Source organism: Arachis hypogaea, chromosome 7 (genome assembly GCF_003086295.3).
Source record: "Arachis hypogaea cultivar Tifrunner chromosome 7, arahy.Tifrunner.gnm2.J5K5, whole genome shotgun sequence".
Lineage (NCBI taxonomy): Eukaryota > Viridiplantae > Streptophyta > Magnoliopsida > Fabales > Fabaceae > Arachis > Arachis hypogaea.
This window is the reverse complement of record NC_092042.1, coordinates 4,163,295-4,186,952: the sequence shown is the minus strand read 5'-3', so window position 1 is coordinate 4,186,952 and position 23,658 is coordinate 4,163,295. Positions and strand designations below refer to the sequence as shown.

The 23,658-nt window shown below is 34.6% G+C and overlaps 2 protein-coding genes across 3 annotated transcripts; both read right to left on the bottom strand.

Annotated features, from left to right (window-relative positions):
* Positions 1-807: 807 nt before the first annotated feature.
* On the bottom strand, positions 808-5,152 carry LOC112702092 (serine--glyoxylate aminotransferase). The gene is made up of 7 exons (XM_025752995.2): positions 5,013-5,152; positions 4,766-4,900; positions 3,809-4,090; positions 2,938-3,222; positions 2,118-2,484; positions 1,654-1,864; positions 808-1,140 (listed from the first exon to the last, which is right to left on the bottom strand). The coding sequence occupies exons 3-7, from the start codon at positions 4,011-4,013 to the stop codon at positions 1,003-1,005; spliced, it is 1,206 nt and encodes a 401-aa protein (XP_025608780.1). The 5' UTR covers positions 4,014-4,090; positions 4,766-4,900; positions 5,013-5,152; the 3' UTR covers positions 808-1,002.
* A 1,789-nt stretch (positions 5,153-6,941) lies between these two features.
* LOC112702091 (protein CHROMATIN REMODELING 5) lies at positions 6,942-22,468 on the bottom strand. Of its 2 annotated transcripts, XM_072199919.1 has the most exons (31): positions 21,978-22,468; positions 20,332-21,198; positions 20,132-20,190; positions 19,453-19,905; positions 17,922-18,146; positions 17,691-17,774; positions 16,909-16,968; positions 16,710-16,813; positions 16,428-16,479; positions 16,211-16,274; positions 15,496-15,589; positions 15,333-15,420; positions 15,124-15,258; positions 14,602-14,793; positions 14,436-14,503; positions 13,997-14,090; positions 13,768-13,892; positions 13,608-13,671; positions 12,834-13,046; positions 12,282-12,524; positions 12,097-12,207; positions 11,833-11,922; positions 11,463-11,645; positions 11,242-11,322; positions 10,854-11,090; positions 9,919-10,074; positions 9,650-9,827; positions 9,381-9,562; positions 8,331-8,684; positions 8,148-8,241; positions 6,942-7,975 (listed from the first exon to the last, which is right to left on the bottom strand). In XM_072199919.1, exons 2-31 carry the CDS (start codon positions 21,068-21,070, stop codon positions 7,494-7,496), a joined length of 5,304 nt encoding a protein of 1,767 aa, XP_072056020.1. In that variant the 5' UTR covers positions 21,071-21,198; positions 21,978-22,468; the 3' UTR covers positions 6,942-7,493. The 2 variants fall into 2 exon arrangements, with proteins under 2 accessions (XP_072056020.1, XP_072056021.1); XM_072199920.1 differs by lacking the exons at positions 6,942-7,975; positions 8,148-8,241; positions 8,331-8,684; positions 9,381-9,562; positions 9,650-9,827 and adding an exon at positions 10,196-10,254 and having other exon boundaries at positions 9,928-10,074.
* Between the last annotated feature and the right edge of the window lie 1,190 nt (positions 22,469-23,658).

The following is a 23,658-nucleotide window of genomic DNA, read 5'->3' as shown; positions in this document are numbered from 1 at the left end:
AACTGATATGCTCTCACTCAAATGATGTTAATGGAATAATGGTTGAATTTGAAGTGCTTATTTTTCAGAAATAAAAAAAGGGGGTCTTGCCAACAAGTGTCTTTACTCTTTAGGACAATAATAGAAAATATCAGGCATACTTTTAAATGTTTATTTTTTAAATTTTCTATGAATTGAATGTATTGGAAAAAATTATTATTACGTTTTATCAGAATCCATTAAAAAAAATAGAATTAAATATAGTTATCAGGGTTTATTTTCACAAATATAATGTAATTAATGCTTACTTTTGTTAGGTATTAAGTATGAATCATTTTAGTTTCTCTAGGTATTAACGAATTAAAATAATTTTTGTAAGTCATATATTCTTTCATTATACGTATATTCCTTCAGAGCAAAAAGAGAAAATTAGCTAAGAAATTAAGAAAAGTATAGGTAGATAAACAATGAAATGCTAAACAAGAAATTAAGAAAAGTATAGGTAAACAATGAAAATGTTAAATAATGTGAACAATGGATATATCGGATGTTCATTTCACTAGGTGTGCGGATGGTTATTCTAATATTAAGATTTAGGTGGGGAATTTGGAAGTGTAGTATATTTTTATTTGATTGGTAGTTGTTTATGTTGTTCAAGAAAATTATTGGTTACCTAACATAACCCAAGAAATTATTATACATATACTCTTTCATCCTCTAAGGTGACATTCTTTAACTCTTCAAATACTAATGATATCTTTCTATATTTATGCAAAGGTGACCATCATAGTAAATGATAATGAATTTAATGTACATAAAACAAGGTCATCATCATAAGATGAAGTAGTATTAGTAGTAGTTTCTGATATACAAGACAATGAAAGAAGCAATGCATTTTAAAGTAGCACAATATATGTTCAGCTTCTTCAGCCTCACAATAACATGTATATCTTACAGAAAGTACCTTGCATTAAAAGAACAGTAGTAGTAAAAGAAATTAAGGTAGCCTGGTTCTGTAATCAATCAAATCCTGGAAGGGATCAGAGGAATATTGTTCTGTAAGTAAGCACTGGCAGCAGCAACACCACTTCCAAGCTTCACAGGATAACCAACATCTTTGAGTATCATCTCCACACCAGCAAGACAACCCAACAGTTGCAACTGCAACATATGATTCAAAAGAAATATTTAACTTTTGAAAAGGTAGAAACAATGTAGTAATTTAGCAATTTGACAATGTAAAATCTTTGTTGAATCTTTTATGGTATGGCATTGATTTGGAATTTATTAGTTAGGTGCTACATTTTTTGTTAAAACATTTATCATAGTTTGGTACAGAGTAGAGAATAGATAGAGTGAGCAATAAACTGAAGTTTCTGAATTTTTGGAATCAAAGTTTCTCTTCCATGATAAAGAGTACATGATAAATAAGTGTTGGTTTGGTAAAACTTTTACTTTTCGAAATATAGCTTTCTAAAAGCCGTAGCACCTATGTTCAATAAATCAAACTTAAAAGCTACGAGCATAAGTATATGATATTTTTAAATATCAAACACAAAACGTGGTGCTTGCAAGCAACTCTCCAAAAAGCTTTACCAAATGAAGCCTAGGTCTCCAAATTTCATGTACTAATGTCTTGCAATATGATGTTGGTTTTAGGAAAATAAATGTTACCTCATTCAAGTTGCCAAGATGTCCTATTCTGAAAACCTTGCCAGCAACTTTGTTTAATCCCAATCCTAAATTCATGTTGTATCTCTTCCATGCAATTCTCACTATTTCAGCACTATCAATGTCAGGTGGAACAACAACTGCAGTCACAGTGTCACTGACCCACTCTTCCTTTTGGGTGCAATTCTTCAAACCCCATGCCTCTACTGCAAGCCTGCATTTACCACATTGAGTCCTTATTAGATACCTTTGATCAAAAGCAAAAACTCTACCAATATTTCTAATTTTCAAAGATACTTATGAGTAGGATACACTAATCTCGCTGGGATTTAAGCTATATAAACATTTGACACCTTTGTATGCAAAATGTGACAATAACTTCATCTATAAACATGACATTGACAAATCCATGGATGCTGAGAAGTCAGTGTAATTTAGGCTCTGTCTTTTAATATATCTGATCTCACCTGGTTGCTTTGCCTAAACGTTTATGCCTTATGATAACATTTTCAAGTCCTTCCTCAAAGATGAGATCAAGAGCTGCTCTGAGGCCATACAACAATTGAATGGAAGGAGTGTATGGCCAATAGGTTCCCATCTGATAGAATTTCAAGTAGTCCTTCCAATCAAAGAAAACTCTCACTGATTTAGCAGTCTTTGAAGCCTCAAGTGCTTTGGGGCTTGCACACACAATACCCATCCCTGTAGGAAGCGAAAGAGCCTTCTGGGAGCCAGTCAAGGCCACATCAATTCCCCATTCGTCCATGCGGAAATCGAGTGCACAAATCGAAGAAACTCCATCCACAAGGAACAGAGCTGGATGCTGGTAGTCATCTGATTCTCACAATTATACATTGTCAGTGCCATCGAAGAACAAGTGTGTGAGCAAACCAAAATGAGTAAACTATCATTTCTGATTATGAAAGACTTAAACGCTGACAAATCTAACCATAAAAAGAATGTAAATTGATTATCCCTCAAAGATTAGATTACTTTGACAAATGGTAGGACCAAGACATTTTTTTATAAGTATCACATCTTTCATGATTATAATTGTTGGCGTTCAAATCTCTCATATTCAGAAATGTAGTTTATTCAAGACACAAAATCAAAACAAGATCACACAATTGCATAAAGGTGGAGACTCGCATGCAGTTGAGTTGATAGTTGAGAATCGCTATCTAATTGTTCTTAACTGTCAACTCCACATAAAAATAACTATACACGAGTTTTTCACCTTGCATGAAACCCTAATACAAATTCAATTCAATTCGATTGAAGACTTACCAAGAAGTTGTCTAACTTTGGCCAAGTTATTGGTGACACCAGTTGCAGTTTCATTGTGGACAATGCAAATTGCCTTTATAGTGTGAGAAGTATCTGAAGCAAGCTTTGATTCCAGAACATCAAGATTTGCACCCCTGCCCCATTCGCTTTCGACAACATCAACATCGAAGTTGAGGCGTTGTTGCTGATCGATCCACAGCAAGCTGAATTGCCCAATCAAGAATGATACGATTCGATCCCCCGGAGACAATGTGTTTGTCAGTGCACTCTCCCATGCACCAGTACCTGAAACAAAGGTTCGCAACCGTTACTTCTTAAGAACCCTAATTATAATCCGTCTACTAGTTTTTCTACTAGTTTCACTTGGTTCCAATTCACAAATCATGATTCCAAATGCATAAGTAATCTAAGCTTGAATTATTACAATTTTTGTTAGCATTTATTAATTGTTTTGTGTACTTATTTTGTCTCGTAAATTTAGTAAGAGAATGTTTTGGGCGCTTATTATTATTTATTGATATGCATTTGAAAAATCGACTAGGTTAAGAAAAATGGTGGCTACTTCAGCGAAAACAAATTCATGTGAAGAATGGTATTGCGAACTGTTAGATAGTTGAACTTGAACCATTTAACTATTCGCAATACCATTTTCAAAAAAAGACGTTTTTGTTCTAAAAAAATATTTTGTGTACTTATTTTATCTTGTATACTAAGTTGACATACTGCTACACAACAGTGGAGTTTTTGTTTCTTGTAATACAAGGCAGAACTGAGTACAAATAAGGTAACTATGAAAATCCTTTAGATGACAAAATAGATAATATAGGTTATTATGAACAATTTGGGTAGTTCTAAATTTAATATACAATACCAGTTGTAGGGATGAGAAATGGGACTCCAGTAGTAGTCTTGAAAATCTTCTTGACATCCTCAAGCAGGGTTTTAGTCAATGCTGGAATCGCCGGAGAACGGTAATCCTCGTTGTTTCGGTTCATCGCCCGAATGACCGGCTCAGGGATGTTGACAGGCCCTGGAACAAAGAGATGGTTTCTTCCTGGCGCGTAAACGTAATCCATCTTTTCCTTCCTTCTTGAGATTTCAACCTCTTTAGAATTCAAGCCGTTCTTGGCTTCTTCCTTCAAAAAGATACCACCTATAAAAATTTTAATTGTAAGTATTGGCAACTTTTAGGATTAAGCTGCTTGAAATTAAATCATAATTTCATAACACATATTCCTTGGACAAAATATCCCATATAATAAAACCATTTATTGATAACTGAAACTGAAAATCTTAGTTGAAAACTCTCTTTGAATCCTCACCAAGTTTTACATTAAACAAAGCATAATATATATTCTGTGGAAAGAACATCACAAAATAGCTTCTTTTTCTCATTTTCTTTCATACTATTAATATGAACTTGCCACTCGTCATCCGGCCTGATTTCGACTCAACAAAATCATGGTCACCGGAAAGGAATTAAGATACAAAACCAGAGATAGCAACTCATATTCCGAGACAGAGACAAAATATTTAACAAAATTCATAAAAAGAATCATATGTATAAAACACATGGAACAGTTTCTAGAAGAAGGAAAAAAAATTACACTTACTTTTTCTAATCTTTAGTGAAGTTCAACAAAACTCTCTTCTATTTTTAGAATTTTGGTAACATAACATGAATAAAAAAGCGATTTCCAGTGAATTTCACCAAACTTCAACCATATTAATCAAAGTATGAACATGTATGAAGTATGAATAATAAGACCACAAACAAAAACAATAATGATATACAATAATTCAAGCATGTTAGAACTTAGAAGAGTACCTTGATAAGTGAAGAATATTCAGTGATCTTCGTTGTGTGGAATTTGGTTAAGGGAAGATAATAAGACGTGCAATTCTTCTTCCCTTGTTAGTATGTAACATGTAACAAGCTTATGTTACATACCAAAAGTGCAAACTGCAATAACAATATATTTATGAAGTAAGAGAGCGGGAGAACCAATCAGATGCAAGGGTGGGACCCACTGAGTTGCACACGTGGCAGATAAGGGGGAACAAGATTTTGCTACCATGAGGCCAGGAATGTGAATACTCAGTTTCTGGCTTGGATTTACACTCGCATGAAAGACACATCATATATGTTTTCAGCCTCTCCCTCTTCCTATGCTTTATCTGTTCTCTTTTGTCCAAATTCACTGCTTCTTTCTTCATATATTTTTTCTTGTAACAACTATTTATGTTGCTTGATTTTCATCTTATCTTGTTTGGCACGTTATAATATATTATATATATATGTATTTTTTATTTATTATACTTTTCCAACTATATAGTGCACCATGTTTATTAAATATTAATCACATCCCATCATTTCGGGGAAGTGATAATCTTATTAAACCAAATCAATCATTTAAATCTTTGATATGATCGTATGTTTGGCATATCGATTGAAGGCAAAGTACTTTTATATTGGAAATTTTATATCTACTTTATTGAATACATGATAAACTGGTCCAAACTATACAGGCATGGCATCCAAGCTCATATGCCTTGACACATGTACTTAGGTTCCTTGATTTATTGGATAAAGCACAGATTAAGAAATGAGGGAAAAAAGTTGTTCAAACATTAGTTATCAAAATAACGTTGTAATGTTCTTAGTTTTTGGATTTTAAATCCCCACCACTTGTTATTTATACACATTTGAATTTAATTTAGTTATAATCTCAATATAAAATAGTTTTATATATAATGTTAAATTAACAAAAAATATATATGTGATTGGATGACTGTATAAAATATTTTATACTGTTTAGAGTGCATCAAAATTAAACTATTTTTATATCAGTTAAAAGTCTATTATATATATAAACAACATTTCTCTGTTGTGAAAATTCTATACATATAAAGAGCTTGGAATTTTGGAACAATGAAGTGTGAGGCTGAGATAACAAGATGAGAGATAAAGAGATAATAGCATGTCAACCACACTTGGGTGGTGCTGTGGAAGGAAATGAGGCCACACAGCAATGTGTCTTGTGATTTTGTGGATTTCCTTTCAATGTTTGGCTTTATCTCCCAAGTTTGAGGCTGCTTATGTAAGATCCACCTGTGACCACGGAACTGCCTCATAATCAATACTCACAATAGTATAGAAAGTGAAGTGGCTTCGATTTTCAGTATAAAATTTGCTTCGCTTCCTCCTGATATATCTTGAGATTTTTTTTTTCCCCCAACATATTGATTGTAATTGGATCAAACTCTTCTGAAATAAAAAAACAATGGATAAAATAAAAAAATAAAAAATAAAAATCTAATCATCTTTTAAATCAAGATGGTAAAATTCTTACATAGTAACAATTACAAATTTACTGATGATTAACTTCTTATTTTATCACTTTACAATTCTTCTTACAGCTTTAGAGGATTTTTTCCTTTGTACTTTATAAAAGTGATCATAATTTCTATGGAGTCTAAATTCTCATAAAGAAATATTTATACATATATATAAGAGATGCATCACATTCTTCGTTGCATTAGTTATACAATGCAAAAAATATTTCCAGCAACTGAGGAAAAAGAGGGACGGGGATAAGTTTTGTCAAATACTTTATGGTAAAACTAGTTTTAATTTATCAAATCTAACAATGTTTAACAAGAAACCAATTCATTTTAACTTCAATACCTCCTGTCAAATTCTATTAACTTAAACATCAAACAACTACTTGTAGTCAATCAGTATGTGAATTCTAGATATATTACAACATAATATATTCCACAAGTCCACAACTCACAACCTTGCAACTCAAATCAAGGTCCACAGTATCCTACGGCAAAACAACTACCTTAATGATAGCTTGTCAGACCAACAGGGAAAAAAAAAACACAATATCCAAGTAACAGAAAGTCAGAAAAGCACCAAAATCACCAAAATCCCTAGGTACATGCATTTTATGAATTACAGGAAAAGCACCAAAATCCCACTGACTAAAAGCGAGAAAAGTAGCAACTAGGGAAGAAGCCTAGTTTAATTTTCATTCACTTGAAAGAGCTACAAAATCTTGAGATTTTAATAATTACCACAAAATCAAATACACTTCTGTCTGCATCAACTAAAATACTTTATGGAGTGAGCAGTTAAGTTCAATGAAATTGCAAAACTGACAATGTACACTTTCCTAAGTATGTCTATAGCAAGTGGGTAATATTCTTTGTTCTATTCAAGATTTTTGCTTTCTAAACACTTTGATTGGCTCATCTTCACAAGAGGGTAGTAACTGAAAGTAGAAAAACAAAGAAACTCTGCAAGACTCAATTTCATCTTGCGCCAGATCTTCATCCGCTTCAGCCACGTGTTTCAAGGATGGAAATCCCATATGCTGGGATATTTCTCAGACCCACCAAAGGACACCAAAAATGGATCTGCAAGCTCTTATTCCCATGGGTGGAAAAAAAATTCCAGAGAATATACAATAGCTGAAGCTGTGTGCATGTTGAGTGAAAGCTAGCTGCCTACACTCAGAGAACCAGCCACGTTGAACCCAAAAAGCTAGCTACTTTATACCTGAAGAGAAGCCTTGCCTTGAAGGAAAGCCCCCACCAGGTTGTGCCCTAAATGGTTTCTCACCGGCAAAACGTTTGTCAGATGGTCCAGCACCAAGGATACCAAGTGCACTAGGATCAGTGACACGAATACCGTTGCTCATGGTTCTTTGAGGTGGTGGCTGACCCTGGAAATGGTCCTCACTTTCAGCTCTTCTTCTTCGTTTCCATGCCTCAGATTTCCCTGTACTATTAACTGGTTCTGGCATTTGGTAGGTTGTAACATTTTTGAATCTTCTTGGCCTCTCCAGTTGGTGAGCAAATGGGTTTCCATTTCTGCCAAATGAAAGAGATGCTGAACCATTGGCATTTGAGGGGCCAACCCCTGCCTCATCTTGTTGCTCCTGTTTAAGTTTGGAATATATTTGATGAAGCCTCTCCCCTGAAAGATGGGAAAAGGTGGAGACATATTTCCACAGCCGAACAGTCATTCCTGTAAATCGGCAAGTATAAATTTTAATAGGGATCCAGACAGGCCAATACTTGTCCTTAAGAGGGAAATAAGAGACCAGGCGCAAAAAAAAAGGATCCAGAGACATACAGAGAACAGTATCTTCTCATTGAAATGAATAAACTCAAAATTTCAACAGGGAAAATGAACTTACTATCTTGCTTATATGGCTCTTCTTCATGATCAATGACAATTTCATCTATCCTTCGCCCAAGTTGTTGTAAATAGTTACGTATTTTTGAAAGCACCTAAAAGTTGATGGGCGAAAAGTAAATAGGGACAACATATTTGAAATGTACATAACAAGAGGAAAGACGTAATCCTGCTAAAGGTATACCTTTTCCTTTGGAAGATTTGCACTGGTTGTCTGCAACCTGTGAAGCCGTTTCAAAGTTTTCATTTCTTCAACCATCACATCTTGACACCATTCCATCCACTTTACTTCCTTGAACTGCTCATATACTTCCTCATCATCTGACATTTCGCCCTCCTCTTTTACTATAGGTTCAACCTTCTGCGGTCTCTGAGGTCTATCCTTTCTCATTGGGACATTGACTTTAGCAGAACCCATTTTCTTCTTCTCCTGCCCACGCAACAGTGGCGTGTTGTTCATCATATGTTCTCTTTCTTTCTTGGAAGGTTTCCGTCCAGCCCTGGTATTAGCATTTTTCACACCAAGAACAGCAAGTTCCTAGACAGAAAGAAGAATGAAAACATCACAGCAGGTCACAAGCAATAAAATTGATTACAGAATAAGTTGAAGCATCAATCAACAATGAAGAACCAAACTACCAAAGAAACAACTGAAAAGCACTGCACATTCAACGTCGTAAATATTGAAAAAGGGAGAGGATTCAAGAGATCTGATAAAGACACAAACAAGAAAAGACTATCAACTTGATTATATACATAGAAAGTACATTTGATGAATAGAAAGAAAGTCAATTCACACTTTAAAGAAGTTTTTTCCTCCCTTCCAAGTCAACACTCAAACCGTGCCAGTCCCATGCTTTCACTCCTTCCCCCCATCTCCATCCCCACATGCCTCCTTTTATACTCATTCCCTAATCCCCTAAACCAAATTCCATTCTCGTGCCACTACTTTCCAGCCCTCCAATCCCATTAAGACCTCCTTGCTCCAAGTGTTGCTTCTATGCCTCCTATTTATTTGTTTCCAGTATAAACCTATATTATTGGGTATAACACATGCTAGCATCAAGTATTTACTGAAATTGAGAGAAAGAATGATAGTGGAAAAGAGCATACTGCATATAGAGATGGGAGGAACAAGTTTAAGATCCCTTAAAAGATTTTTCAGCTATACATACTGCATATAGAGAAAGCAAAAGAACATAATGCTGAGATTATAATTGAAGAAATAGCAGACCTGCTCCAAAAGGGCATTTGCGCGATCTCTCAAATTTGGAGCTCGTGGCAAGAAAGTTTCATGGTGTTGGAGTTCTGCTGGTGCAATTTTTTTGTTAAGACCAAGCCGTTCATCTAATCTAATCTTTTCCCAATTACCAAATCCATGAAAATGTATTCCAAGAAGCAATCTTGCATCATCAACTGTCCATGAACAAGATAGAGTCAACAAAAGCAACAAACAAGTAACCCATTGGAATGCACAATACAAACTACAGAGGATAGACATACTTTGGTTCCATCCACAACCTTTCGACCAGTTTGAAGGCTTGAGATATGATAAAATACGGAACTGTTGAATGGGATCTTCATACCGACTAATACGCTTTGCTAGGAGTTGAAGTTGCTGGACACGGGCAAGTAGATCATTCGCCTTCACTGGGACACCGAAAAAATCCAGCAAAGGCCCCTGGTTACAATACTAGACGGTATAAGTATCAAAGGAAATTAGGTAAATAAATAAATAAAGTAAATTTGTATAGAAAATATATATAAACAACCTTTGGATCCAGACTGCCAAGTTCTGCTGCCTCTGTACAGCCATCAATTAGAGCATTGAAGAGTTCACACTGTGCTTCAAGTGAAGCAGCTCCAAGTGCACCACCAACCTCAGCAACAATCAAGTCAATTTGGCTCTCATTCCCATATTTCATAACCTGGTCATTTTATTGGGTAGAACATACAAAATATTTAAGTGCAAAGAAACTAACACGGAGCACATACATTACACATGTACAAAAACAGCAAGGATGGACAGATACATAGCCAACCACTTACAAGCATAAGACATACAACCCATCCCTACCCTGACTTCAAAATGCCAACAAAATACTCCGCTACAATAGATGTCAAGAAACAAATACAGGTGATCATATAAAATACCATCAATGAAAAACAAGTGTAGCAAACTACACAAACAAGGCAGATACTTTCCAGATGCATTTTAATGACTTTCGTATACAATTCATGGAAGGAAATGAAAACCAAACATCAATTGTTTCAGATTCACACACAGGAAATAGAATGTGCTTTCTCTCTGCTAAATTGCATGCAAATAACTACCCATTACCCAAACTCCGACCAAAGTTTAGTTTGGCACCAGCAGCCACAACAAGCTATTAAGTAAAAAATTCGAGCCTCACATCATCATATCCTCAGGATAAGTAAAGGCTCCAGCAATCTAGTTTCCTTCTGAGCATCTACACCCGTACAGCCCTACCTCCACTCATTTTACAGTGGAAATGCATAAAGTTTAACTGATGACCCTACAGTGTATAACTAGCCATTTCTTTAGCATGAGACTGATTTGCCTTAACTGCTTAAAATTATCAACATACTTATCATGTAAATACAAGAGGGTCCTCAACCATTGGGGCACACCAAATGCAACAGACTTTGCTTAGAAATTATTGAAAACTGAGTCATTGAATCTTACTGAACGAGAAAAACGGAGTGCATCTCTTTTAGATAAATTCCCATATGACCAATTTCTCACTTGGGCAGATGCTCCATCAATCATTGGTACTGCAGGAGCTGAGTACTCTGCTTTCCGGCGTTTCTGAGCTCGTTCAGGTGGTTCAGGATCCTTCTTTTTTCTTTTATTACTTCTTTCAGATTGATTATCCTCTGCATAGCTTTTAATATTCCTTGCAGAACGCGGAGCAAGAGCATCCTAAAAAAGGAAATAGAAAAATATAACCATGGAGGTATATATAATCCTCAAAACTCGACAAGAAACATCTAAAGAATAAATAAACCCATTTTTAAAGGAAGCATATTTCTTTTGAAGAAAAATATATCCATGGAGAAGAACAGGATCAAACCTCTGCTTGGACTATAGCATCGGGCTTAATCCAACGACTCCAAAAGCTTTCATCATCTTCATCATTACAAAAATTGGCCACCTGGAAACAAGAAAATTAAACAGTTGAAATACCTAAGCAATTTACCAACCTGTGGAATGATTTTAACCCTTTATAAAATCAAAAAGAATTATATGAAAGTTGAGCAAAATAATATCCAGAGTCCCATCCAAATATCTTGCCTTAAATGCACTTAATAACTCATTTCCTTGTTCTCCCTCAGCTTCCTTCTCTTCAACCTTCTCTGCTCTTTCAAGAATCTCATCTATATCCAAACTTAAGAGTCGTTTTTTGCTTTCTTCATCATTTCTTTCTTCCTTAAAAAGCTCCTCTGCTCCAAATCGTAATATTTTGGATAGCTCATTCTGTCATGTAAAAAACAAAACAATTGATATTGTAATTAAATACAAACTAAAACGAAAATTGAATTGAATCCACAATTTATACAAATATGGTATCATCCAGTAGTTTCATTTTTTAAAATTATGTACTAAGACATGATAGAGGGTGACAAAAATAGGTAGAAGTAGACAGATTTCACAATGCCCTTACTTTGTCAAAAAAGCATCCTCCTTTTTTTGCTTCTTTCTTCTCCAGTCTACCCTCTGCATTTAATTTTTGTATGACCAAGTGGTCAAGAACCTGTAGAACACATTCACATGAAAAAGAAAATGTAAAATATTACCCATATGGCATTGTCAATAACCAGGCAGATATATGATATTCACGTAAAAGCAAATATAATTGAAAGGTCAGGGAGCAAAGATATTTTAGAAGACGAGATAAAAGTTGGATATCCAATGGCTCTGAATATACCATCTTCTTTTTGGCACGTTCCAAAATATCCTCCTCAACACTTTTGCTTGTCACAAATCTATATATGTTCACAACTTCTTGTTGGCCAATTCTATGAGCTCTACTCATTGCCTGCAAGACACGCAGCAATCTGTAAGTACCCATTATTCTTTGTTGATTAATAATGAACCAGATGAGTTATCTACCTGCAGATCATTTTGAGGGTTCCAATCTGAATCAAATATAATGACAGTATCTGCAGTTGCAAGGTTGATACCCAGACCTCCTGCGCGTGTTGAAAGGAGGAAACAAAAATCCTCACTTCCAGGTGCATTAAAGTGATCCATTGCCTGCTGACGAAGCTCAGCTTTTGTACTGCCATCAAGTCTCTGAAATTGAAACCCGCGTAACGACATATACTCTGCCAGTATATCCAACATCCTGACCATCTGCATTACACCTATGATAACTCAGTAATTGATGAACCAATGCTTAAAGCATTTTATATGTGTTTGCAAATTAAAGCAAAAAAAAGATAGTTACAGTCTTACAAATTGCATGTGTAAACAACAATAGACAATCTCCAAAACACCTAAAACTAGATTCACCCTTTACGATTAAAAGAGTGTAACTATCTCAAAGAGTGTGTGCAACCTCAAAGTAATAAACGACAGTAGTAGTACAATGTAAAATTGTGAGCTAGAAGCTTCCGAAAGCCATCTAACAAGCAAGTCCACCACCAATTTCAACAAACAAACCTGAGAGAAAATCAGAACACGATGCTTGGTTTCATGCAATCTGACAAGTAGCTTGTCAAGTATAACAAGCTTGCCACTGCTAAAGACAATTCTCTCTCGCTTACTGTTGTCACTACTTCCAGAGTCCCCACCATAGCCATGGTCAGCACTTTCAAACAGGAAGGGATGGTTACAGCATTTCTTTAATTCCACTACAATATTTAGAAGGGAAACCTGAAACATAGAAGAAACAGAATACAATTGAATTTAGTAATGAAGATAAGGAGAAAAATATTCAGACGTATATATGCAATATAAAATCAATCCTCTCAATTCAACAGTGGACACAAACAAGAAAATTTCTCAGTTCAACTGGCAATATAGAGATCAACATTTTCTAGATTCTTCCACTCCAATAGCATTGTATTACAGTTTAAAAAAGAAATATATTTTATCTTATTGACACACTGTAAATGTTAATGCATGTCCATCCACCACTTATTTTTCATTAAAAGAAAGAAATATAACTTCTAAATAATAAAAGAAACCCCAACAGCTCAGCTTATTACCTATAAGAATGAATGGTGAATGGAATCAAGAAACCACACATGAAATCCAAGTAAAAGCATTATATTAAAAAAAATGATAACGAATATAGACAATATTTATAACAAGGACAGTACTGACATTTTACAGCCCAGTCTATCTAAAACATCAATGTTAAGAATGGATTTAGGATAAATGTAGGTTTATTTACAAATTTTGCTGTGATAGAATCAGTAGAAGAATTACAACCTGATTCCCGCGAACTCCTTTGTTCAAATCATGAAAATTGCGCTCCAAAATCCACTTATAATACCTACAAGAATGGAAACACCAGTAGAAACTTAGAAGGTAAGTTACAGGAATAACTTTCAAACTCAAAAATCTTCCCCAAACTAAAATTTTCACTTACTGTTTCTGAAGGGGAGACATTTCAACCCTAAGGATACGTTCAATTTTAGGGGGTAACGATTTCTCGACATCTTTGATAACTCTTCGCAGTATGTGAGGCCTCAATTCCATATGAAGATTTGCAAGCTAATGATAAAGTAATATATCAACAGTGAATTACACTAAGCGTAATTTCAAAACCAGAAAAAACAATTAATATGAAAGATCAGGGTATTGGTGACAACTTATACCTCATTTTCATTGAAAGAACTCAGATTCTTATAGTTCTGTACGAAATCATCCTTGCTACTGAACTTGTCAGGATCAAGGAAGTGCAGCAAAGCCCTATAAAGAAGGAATAAGGGGAAGGGTATTAGTACCCAGACAAGAAGGAAAAAATGAAATTACAAACAAAATAACAGAACCTACTTAGGGGAAAAAAAGGGAAAAAGAAAAGGCATAAAACAACCCAGACAAGTGGACGTGATATGACAATAAACCAACAATCATGGACGACTCAGCTAGTCAGGTATCAAGCATCTGACTGGCTGAAGGATAATCTAAATATAATGTGCAATCAACATTTTTCTGACAATTATCTGAACATGAACATCAATAAATCATACAAATCCAGGAAAACGAAAATTCCATTTCGACAAGCATAACATAAAAGGAAACTGTTATTAATACCATAGCTCTTCAACACTGTTCTGTAGAGGAGTTCCAGTGATAAGTAACTTGTTCTTGGTGCTAAATTCCTAAAACATAATAGAAAACACAAACCATCATAAGAAGGAGATGGACCTCAGTATCATAAGAACTACTTAACAATAACATTAAGTGAGAAGTTACATACTGAAAGTGTTGTATATAGCTGCGCCTCACTATTTTTTAGTCTATGAGCCTCATCTACCATCAGATAACTCCATCTGATCTTGGAGAGAACAGCCTTGTCTTTCAAAACTACTTCATATGTAGTCAACAGCGCATTGAACTTAATAGGTTTTCCAGGCTTTTTATCATTGTAAAATTCATATTGTTGACAAACCTATCACAACACAGAAAAAATCAAGATTGATTACAAATAACACCGTAATACAACATAAAATATAGCTTACTTATCTTCTCTAACATCAAGCAAGATAATAAAAAATACTAGGACAAAAACACAGAAGCATGCAGATTCAAGAAAATTCACAATATAAGCTACATAAAAAGGTTCATAACTAAGTCAGTGCAAGATTCCTTTTGATGTTACTCACTTGGCAGTTAGCATACTTAGCCAGGCTGATAAATCTACTTATAATATACTAACATATCTGAAAGAAGATAATACTTCATTCCCATATAAACCAAAATTCACACATATATGCCTCACCTCTCGACTTGCACGAGTTCCAACATATATAATGATATTCATATCAGGAAGCCACTTCCTGAATTCTTTGGCCCAGTTTGATAAAGTAGACAGTGGTACAACTACAAGAAAAGGGCCATGGATTTGCTGGGCATTCTGTATAAAGAAACAAGTGGATTAATTTAACATTCTGCAAGTGTATTTGTAACCTAACAGAGAAGATACTGTACCTGTAGAAAACCAAGCATTGAAACTGACTGAACAGTTTTACCAAGACCCATTTCATCAGCTAAAATGACATTCGTATCATTTCTCCAACTGCAAAATAGAATAGATAGATTCAGAATGCAAAAAGGACAAGCATATCCTATGTAAACCTATAAACATGCAAACCTGTTAACAAGAAAATTCAGACCCTCAAGCTGATAATCACGGAGCTTTCCACCCCTCAACCATTCAGGTTGTTCCTCAAGCTTCCGCAGACTTACTACACAATTCATCCATAAAGTAGAAGTTCAAAAATCAGAATTTAGAGAGAGGTAATATTACATGATATAATTGTACTGTTATTAATAATGATAATAAATAACACTCCATCAGGAAAGCAAAGGAATACATAACACCTAAAAGAAACAAAAAGTGACCAAATATAGGAAAATCAAACACTCAACCTCATGCCTTAATAAAAGAATGCAGAAAATATTATCCTTGAAAATTACATATGCAAACTAAAAAACAGAGAGTAATCATGTCTGATACTGCTCCTGTGATGTGTTTTTTTTTTTGGGAGGGGGTGGGGCCATGGGGGGAATTATAGCAGCTTTGTGCTATATTATGCTAATGATTTTCAGCTATATTAGTCTTCAGAACTACAAAGAGAAGCTATGCAATAACAGAAAAATTAGCAAAATTTTACCAGACTACTGATGCTTTTTTTCCAGCAAATCAAGTAGGATAAAAGATATGTACTAGCTGAATGATAAGAAAATAAACAGCACTGTGCAAACAACCATGCCAACTGTAAAGCAAGGATCAATTGAAATGCCAAGGGTTCATGGAAGAGTAGGGCAGAAAATACTGAAACATGCAAACAGCAATTGATACTAACATTTGCTCTTCTTGCGCTGGGAATCTACCGTCTTTCCTTGAACAGACATTGCAGCTTCACGAGCCTGTTCAAATATGATAGAACAAAAAATTTAGTACACAGTAAAGTATACAAGCAGACAACTGATAAGACATCCAAGCAACACAATAAAACCAACCACCGTCCAGAGAGAGAGAGAGAGAGAGAGAGAGAGAGAGAGAGAGAGAGAGAGAGAGACCTTATACTCATCAATAGCATGTTGAGCAAAAGCAATATCAGTGTCCTTTTCCCTAATATCAGTTGAGCAAAACCAAATTAAGTGTGAAAATATACCTAATAACAGTTAAACCACATTCAACTGTAAAAAACAACTCCATATGCAATAGGCGTATGAAGTTGTAAAAAGAAATGCACCAATGATGCATAGATTTAATCCTTCCTCCTTTCTATTATGAAGAAACTGGATGCAGATAAAACTAACTGGGAAAAAAAGCATTACAAAATCAGTAGTATAATGTACCAGGTCGCTTCAGCATAGGATAATCCTTGCCACTTGACCAAGTATTCAGGAATAACATTGCCACCATTATCTTTAATGATCCTATCTGAAATTATTCTTTCCACCTGAAATTCCAAAGCTCAAAGTAAGAATATTTCAAACATAACAAGTAAAAGGGATTACAAAAGCAATAACAATCATGAACTGCAAGAAAGCAAACCTGACTGTTTTGTTTAATAATATCTAAATCCATCTCCTTACTCACGTCATTGACTTCAATCTGCATTGGGAGTCAAGAAGCCATTAAAAAGTAAACACTGACCCAAAATACCAAATTAACTGTTTTTGTATTTGCGGAAATGTTAAGAGAAAATCCTGGATAAAAGCACATGCACAAAGACATCTTAGAAGATAAGTTAAAATATAAGTTCCTAGTTGCTATCAGAAACTTCATCAAAACTATAAGGAGCTAGAACACAGATTAACATACAATGTCAACACTTTTAAAAATAAATAAAATTAAATAAAAAACTCATTCATAAGTTAACCCCCCAACCCAACAGCTTAAAAGATAAAAAAGGTTGTCTACATGCTTCAACGAATTATTGATGAGGCCAGATGCAAGACGCCTCTCTCATGTTGCAGATACAAAAAAGAAATAAATTGAAGAAATTAAGGTGAAAAAAATAAAAGTAAAAATGAAAACAACATTAAAGGGCAAGAATAATTTATAATGGATGATCGGCCACTTCGCACAATCCAGTGAATAGACCCTTCCACAAAGAAGATTTCACTACAACGTGCTAATAATGGTATTATAAGAATAACCCGTAAGGCAACTGTACCAGAAGCAACCTTCCAACAACAACATGGAGTTATAAAATAAACTACTTCCCTAAATAAATTTCAGCAAAATATTTTGTAGTATTGCAGTATCTGACTATCTATAGTGCCCTAACAATAATTGAATAGTATCTTAAAATATCCTCCTGCAAATATTACCTCCTCTCTTGAGATTGTCTTCCTGTATCTAATGTCCTCCATTATCTTCTTAGTATAATTCAAAACCTTCTTGAAACCACTAAGCTGTAATATCACACATAAATAGAATGCATTACATTTCAACCGGAAAAGAAAAAAGGTAGTAATAGAAGAAGAATGATGAAAGATGAAGGATTAATAGAACCAAAACTATAGAGAATACAAAATAAACGATAGGAAAAAATTTCATACATTTTGCAGCTCAGCAAAAGACTTCCACTGACAGTGCAAATGCGACTGGCCCTTCCATTTTATCAAGAATTCCATCTCGCTCCAATCAATTTCAGACTCAAACAAGTGATTCATCAAAACAGGCTCTGTTGATCTATTATTCCTTTGAGCATCTTCAGCCATGCCCTTCGGCTGATGCCAAAGCACTTTTTCAATAGAGTCACCATCATCCTCTTCAATCTCTTCCTGAAAAATATTCTAAAAGATCATGCCAATTTTGTGTATATATAAAAGAAGAATTTCATTAAAATAGAGTAGGAAATTACAAGATAGAGGATAAGCGTTCCTCTATACAAGAGCAGAAGCCAATCAAAGGAATTATCTATAAAGCATAACTTTCCAAACTCTCAGCATGTCTGAGAGCGAATCTTATATAAAGATTGGGAACTTTTACACCATATAGATTCCAGGTATCTAGTCATATCCATTAAAATAGCTTGTCATAAAATTTTTCATCGAAGGTGCATGCTATAAAAAAGATCACACCAATATAGATAATTCAGGAGTGAAAAGTAAGTCGGGTGAAATCATAGTAATGTAAAAGAGATAATAAGTTTGCTCAAGAACCAAAAACTCTTTTCATCCAGCAATCATCATGGCTAGATCAGAGTATGTCGAACATTTGATAGATACAATTAACTAGATTTTTGACAAGGGCCGGTGAAGCACACAACAAAGATATATAACCACTTGACATACAATTTATCAACTCTTCTGGAAAAGTGGTATAGTGCGTAAATGACAAATCTCCATCATGAAAGCCACAACAAATGAAATTGGCCACTTTACACTAGGCTCCATAATATGCCAACAAAACCTAACAACTGAGATCTCTCCACCACCACGCCTCAAATAAAAAAATTTTAAAAAATGTAATAAAATAAAAATACTTTTCCCCAATTGAATTTTTACTAATGTGGATAGTTATCAAAGTGGCCAAAAACCATTCTCTATAGACAAAACATTCAAATTCATAAGCCAACAAAAGTAACCCTCTTCAAACCACAATAAGGATTCATTCTTTTTCACTTAAAAAGCAATATGAATGGGATAAAAGCGTCAATTTCTAAACTGCACCCCTTAAAATTCTCAATCTTCCATAAATAAATTTTAAACAAGCAAATTGTAGATTTGTTGCAACACTGTAAGCTCTATGTAAATATCGCAAATTTTATCATCGTTTTTAATTTGTTGGACAATATTCTTATGCAAAATACACCTATTCATGAAGGTTTGTGTTTCTGTATTTTCTATCTAATAAAACCTTTTTCTATTTATGTTAAAAAAACAAATTCTGCAAAAAATTTCCTTTCCAAAGAAGCATATAACTTCCTCACAATATTCTACTAAATGTTTAAAGTAACCTCTAGGATATCACATTGACAGTGCAATGCTGATTTTAGTACATTAATAATACCTAAAGATTTAACAGTACAATACCGACATCAGATAGACAAAAACCATGTTCAAATATGTCAAATGTAGGCTGTACCTTCTGTGACTTTTTCTTCTTCCCTTCATCAGCTTCTTCACTTTCTTCGCTTTCAACATATGATACCTTCCGAACTGATCTACTAGACGTGCGAACCTCACTGTTGCGCAAAGATAAACTACTGGCTGCAGAAGAGCGACCATTATTCTTGCGGACATGAGCTCCTCTCTTCTTTACGCTCTTGAAATCCTCATCACTATCACTGTCAGAATCATCTGCTGTTGATTCCTCATCTTCAAAAGATTTAACTCTTCTCTGTCGACCAGACGAAGCATATGTTTTGCGATCTCTACTAGACTTTATGCTTCGTCCAACTTTACCTCTTTGCCTTGCCTTGGGTTTTTTGGCATAGTAAGAATCGTCATCGTCGTCGTCATCATCATCGTCTGAAACATCTAGATTTACATCACTGTCATCATCTTCATCAGAGCCTTCACCTTCCCAATCTTTATCCTGGAATAGCAGTTCAGCATAATAAGTTAGAAATTCACCAGAACAAAAACATATGTTAACTTCAAAGCTAATAGTACAGCAATTTTTTACCTCAAAATAACATATATAAACCCTTCGTCCCCCAAAATGAATAAAATATATGAAAAATTAATTAACTAAAAAAATGTTAGAACTGGGTAGCAAGAATGACCGCACACACAAAAAGGAAAAAAGAAAAACAAAGCACCTTGTTTGCAGCACGACCACCTGCTGCAGGCTCAAAGTCTGCATCATCCGGGTCATCTTCTGCAATAAATGACAAAAAGATATTAAAAATGCATCATGGGTATATAACAAACCATAATAAGTAACAACGACAAGAAATTATTTTAAGTGCAGCACTTCCTTCTAAGAAAAAATTGTTATACAAATGCAGTGCTAACATACCATCTCCTTCATCCTCCTCCTCATAATCAGCATCACCGTCGTCATCATCATTATCACCATCATCATCTTCGCCATCATCTACAATTCTAGACCTCCTACGCCCAGTGCTGTTGGCATTGTTGGACATCCGATGAGGCCATGAATTCAACCCGCTTGCTTTATGTGCCCCCTTGTAATGCAGCGAATCACTCTGCTCCTCCCCATCCTGCTCATAGTATTCATCAGACAACATCTCCTCAGCAGGAACATCAGACTGGCCTCTTGGAGCTTTTCCTGCTTCATTTTGTCCTTCATCATCCTCTGAGTCTAATCTGTCCCCTCTTCCATCAAACGAATTTTCTTCAGAGACATCTTCATTTCTATATTCTGATCCACTTTTCGATTCCTGCCCAGAGTCAGAACCATCCTGAGGGCACATAGGCCGGCAGTCCTGAAAAAATGTTGAACCCCACTCTCCAACCATAGCTGTTTTACTACCAGTAGTCTCTAAGTTTGATTCTCTCTCACCAACTCCATCATCAGTTGTTGCTTCATTTTGCATTCCATTAGCCCCATCTGGCTCACCATCACTCTGGTATTGTGCCTCCATGTTCATATCAAATTCCTTCTCACCAGACGTTGCATCCACACACTCATTACCTACTGATCTATGTACTCTATCAGCATTCTGTTCTTGGTCTTTATCTTCAATGACGCTATGGGAGACATTATCATTTAGAAAATTCCTAAAGAAAGCCATCCTGTGATGTATAACTAACTTAAATCTTCTTAACTTCAATCTCCGTCACAGTGAAAGTGATTAATCATAGTAAACAAATTAGTCCTATATATTGCTTGATGCTTTTGTTTATGATGTCTCCCAAAAACCTGGAGAATAGTGATAAATGTTTAGTAGGGTCTTGAATTATGCTCAGCTGGAGCAGATACACGCAGTCATAACATAAGTATACTACAGAAATAATGCAAGTTAATTTCAATACACAAAAGAGAAAACACGAGGTAATAAGGACAGAGAAAATGCATTACAGCGATTTTTAAGAACATTTCTTCTTTTCACAGAACTAATAAGGTGCACAGTTTTTAAAAACAAATTACAGTTTAGTTGAAAATCATTGCAAGCAAATGGTTTATGAGTGAGTTAAACTCTCTGTGCTATTAGTTTTCCACACACCTCCTGCCACCAAGCAACTGGCAAGAGGGAAGGCAAGTTCAAATTCAATTTTGAAGCTGGCAAAGCAAACTCAATTGAACTTATTATAGGCAGAAATCAATCATGTCAACATCAAAGAAAGTTCACAAATTCTCCCATTCAGCAACGAGTGTAAGCACAGCTTCAAACCAGTGTCTAACGGTCAAAACTGAATTCAGCTAAAACCCACACCCTTGCAATGCACAAAACCATCAACACCAAATCAAAAACAAGTTAATCTCCCAAAATCAACGGAAAAAAGAATCAAGGCAGGGAAACCAACGGATCAACAAGCAAATTCAACGAAGCATATCGCTAAAACCCCTAACCAGAGGGAAAAAACAAACCTAAATCCACAATCGGAAAACCTAATTTCCGAAAGCGAATCACTACGCAATGAACGAATCGAAAGCGAGCACAGAGCGATTAAAGGAAAGAGAATAAGCGCAGCTCTAACCTTTCACCAAACAGAGAGCGAAACAGAGTTCTATGGAATTCGGCTCCGAAAGGAAAGGAACCGCGATGAACCGACGGTGCGCAGGTTAATAATCGTGCGCACCTCTTCCTCCGAACAATAGACTCACCGGAAACGAAATCGCCGGTGGCGGAAATCGAAATAAGGGAAAACGGAGGAACAGAGCAAAAAAATCAGTTTACGGTTTATAGGTAAACGCTAAAAAGTGAGATTTAGAATGAGGCAGGTTAGGCGGAGGTAGTGGCTGAGAATCGCCGGTTGCGACGGCGGCGGCGGTAACTTCCGATTTTGAGTGAAACGACGAGGGATTTGGATTAATCGACGACGATGTGAAGATGAAAGAAAGAACGAAAGAATGGAAAGGCGAATGAGAGAGAAAACAAAAACCAAAGTCCTTTTTTTCCCCTTTTCCCTAATTTATTTTTATTCATTTATTTTTTTATTTTTTCTACAGAGACACGCAAAAAAGGCACATTAATAATAATGACGTGAAAAAATAAATAAATAAAATTAGGCATTTCGTTTTTATTTTTTTAACTCTTTAACCAACGAGATAGGTCCACGTGACAATCAAACGGTGTTGGTAAATTAGCACCTTCTTATTTTAGTTTTAATCATCTATTTTATTTCTATGAATTGTTCATGTGAAATATTTAATGTCATCAATTAATTACACAATCTAAATTTTAGATTGTAGATCGACATATAAAAAAAAGTATTATTCAAATTTATATAATTTTATGCAATTATAACACATAATTAATTTACTCTAACATCCAATAAAATTTATGTGAATTGTCATATTTTGATGCATAATTAGACACAAAAAATAATAATAGTAAAAAGGAGGGGTGTTTTGTAATTTGGAGAGTGTATGTGTGGAACAAGGATACATCAATCACCAAAAGGGAAGAGGGTGTTTTATTTTGTAGCAACGTGTTGGTGTTTCTCTTCCCAGTAACTTTTGGTAAGGTCTAGGGCGTGGGGGTAGGAACGTTTTCGTTTATAGGCCAAAAATGACCTAACCCCACTATTCATATTTTTCTTGGTACAAACAACAAAGTGAAAAATGTGCAAACTAAATTAAGTTAATCAAGTGTATAACTCACTAATATGATTAAATAATTATTGGAGTTTGATCACATTTTATGTATACAATAATTTATTGATTAATAACAAGTTTTTAGACTCTGATCCACAACGAATTAGTCTTAGCGCGTCAAAAAAAAATATTTATCATTAAATACAATTATGTTATTTATGTATAAGAAGTTAATTAATAAATCAGTTATTTATATAAAATTTATATAATAAATACATATTTAAAATATATAAAATAATATATAATATAATAACATAATATTTTTACATACACATAAGTTTTAATAAAAAATATAAATACATATTAAAAATATATAAATATATAATAAAATAATATATTTATATATAATAACTAATTAGTAGCTAAATTTTAATATACACATAATATTTTTACATTAAATAACATATATTATTATTAAGTTCAGCTATATTGGTGTGATCTAGTGATAAATTTATTAGATATTCTGATTTTACCTGAAGTACTTAAAAAAGAATGTTGTTAAATATTATGTGATTATATATCTTAAGATAAATCAATGAGACAGAAATATTATAGATAAAA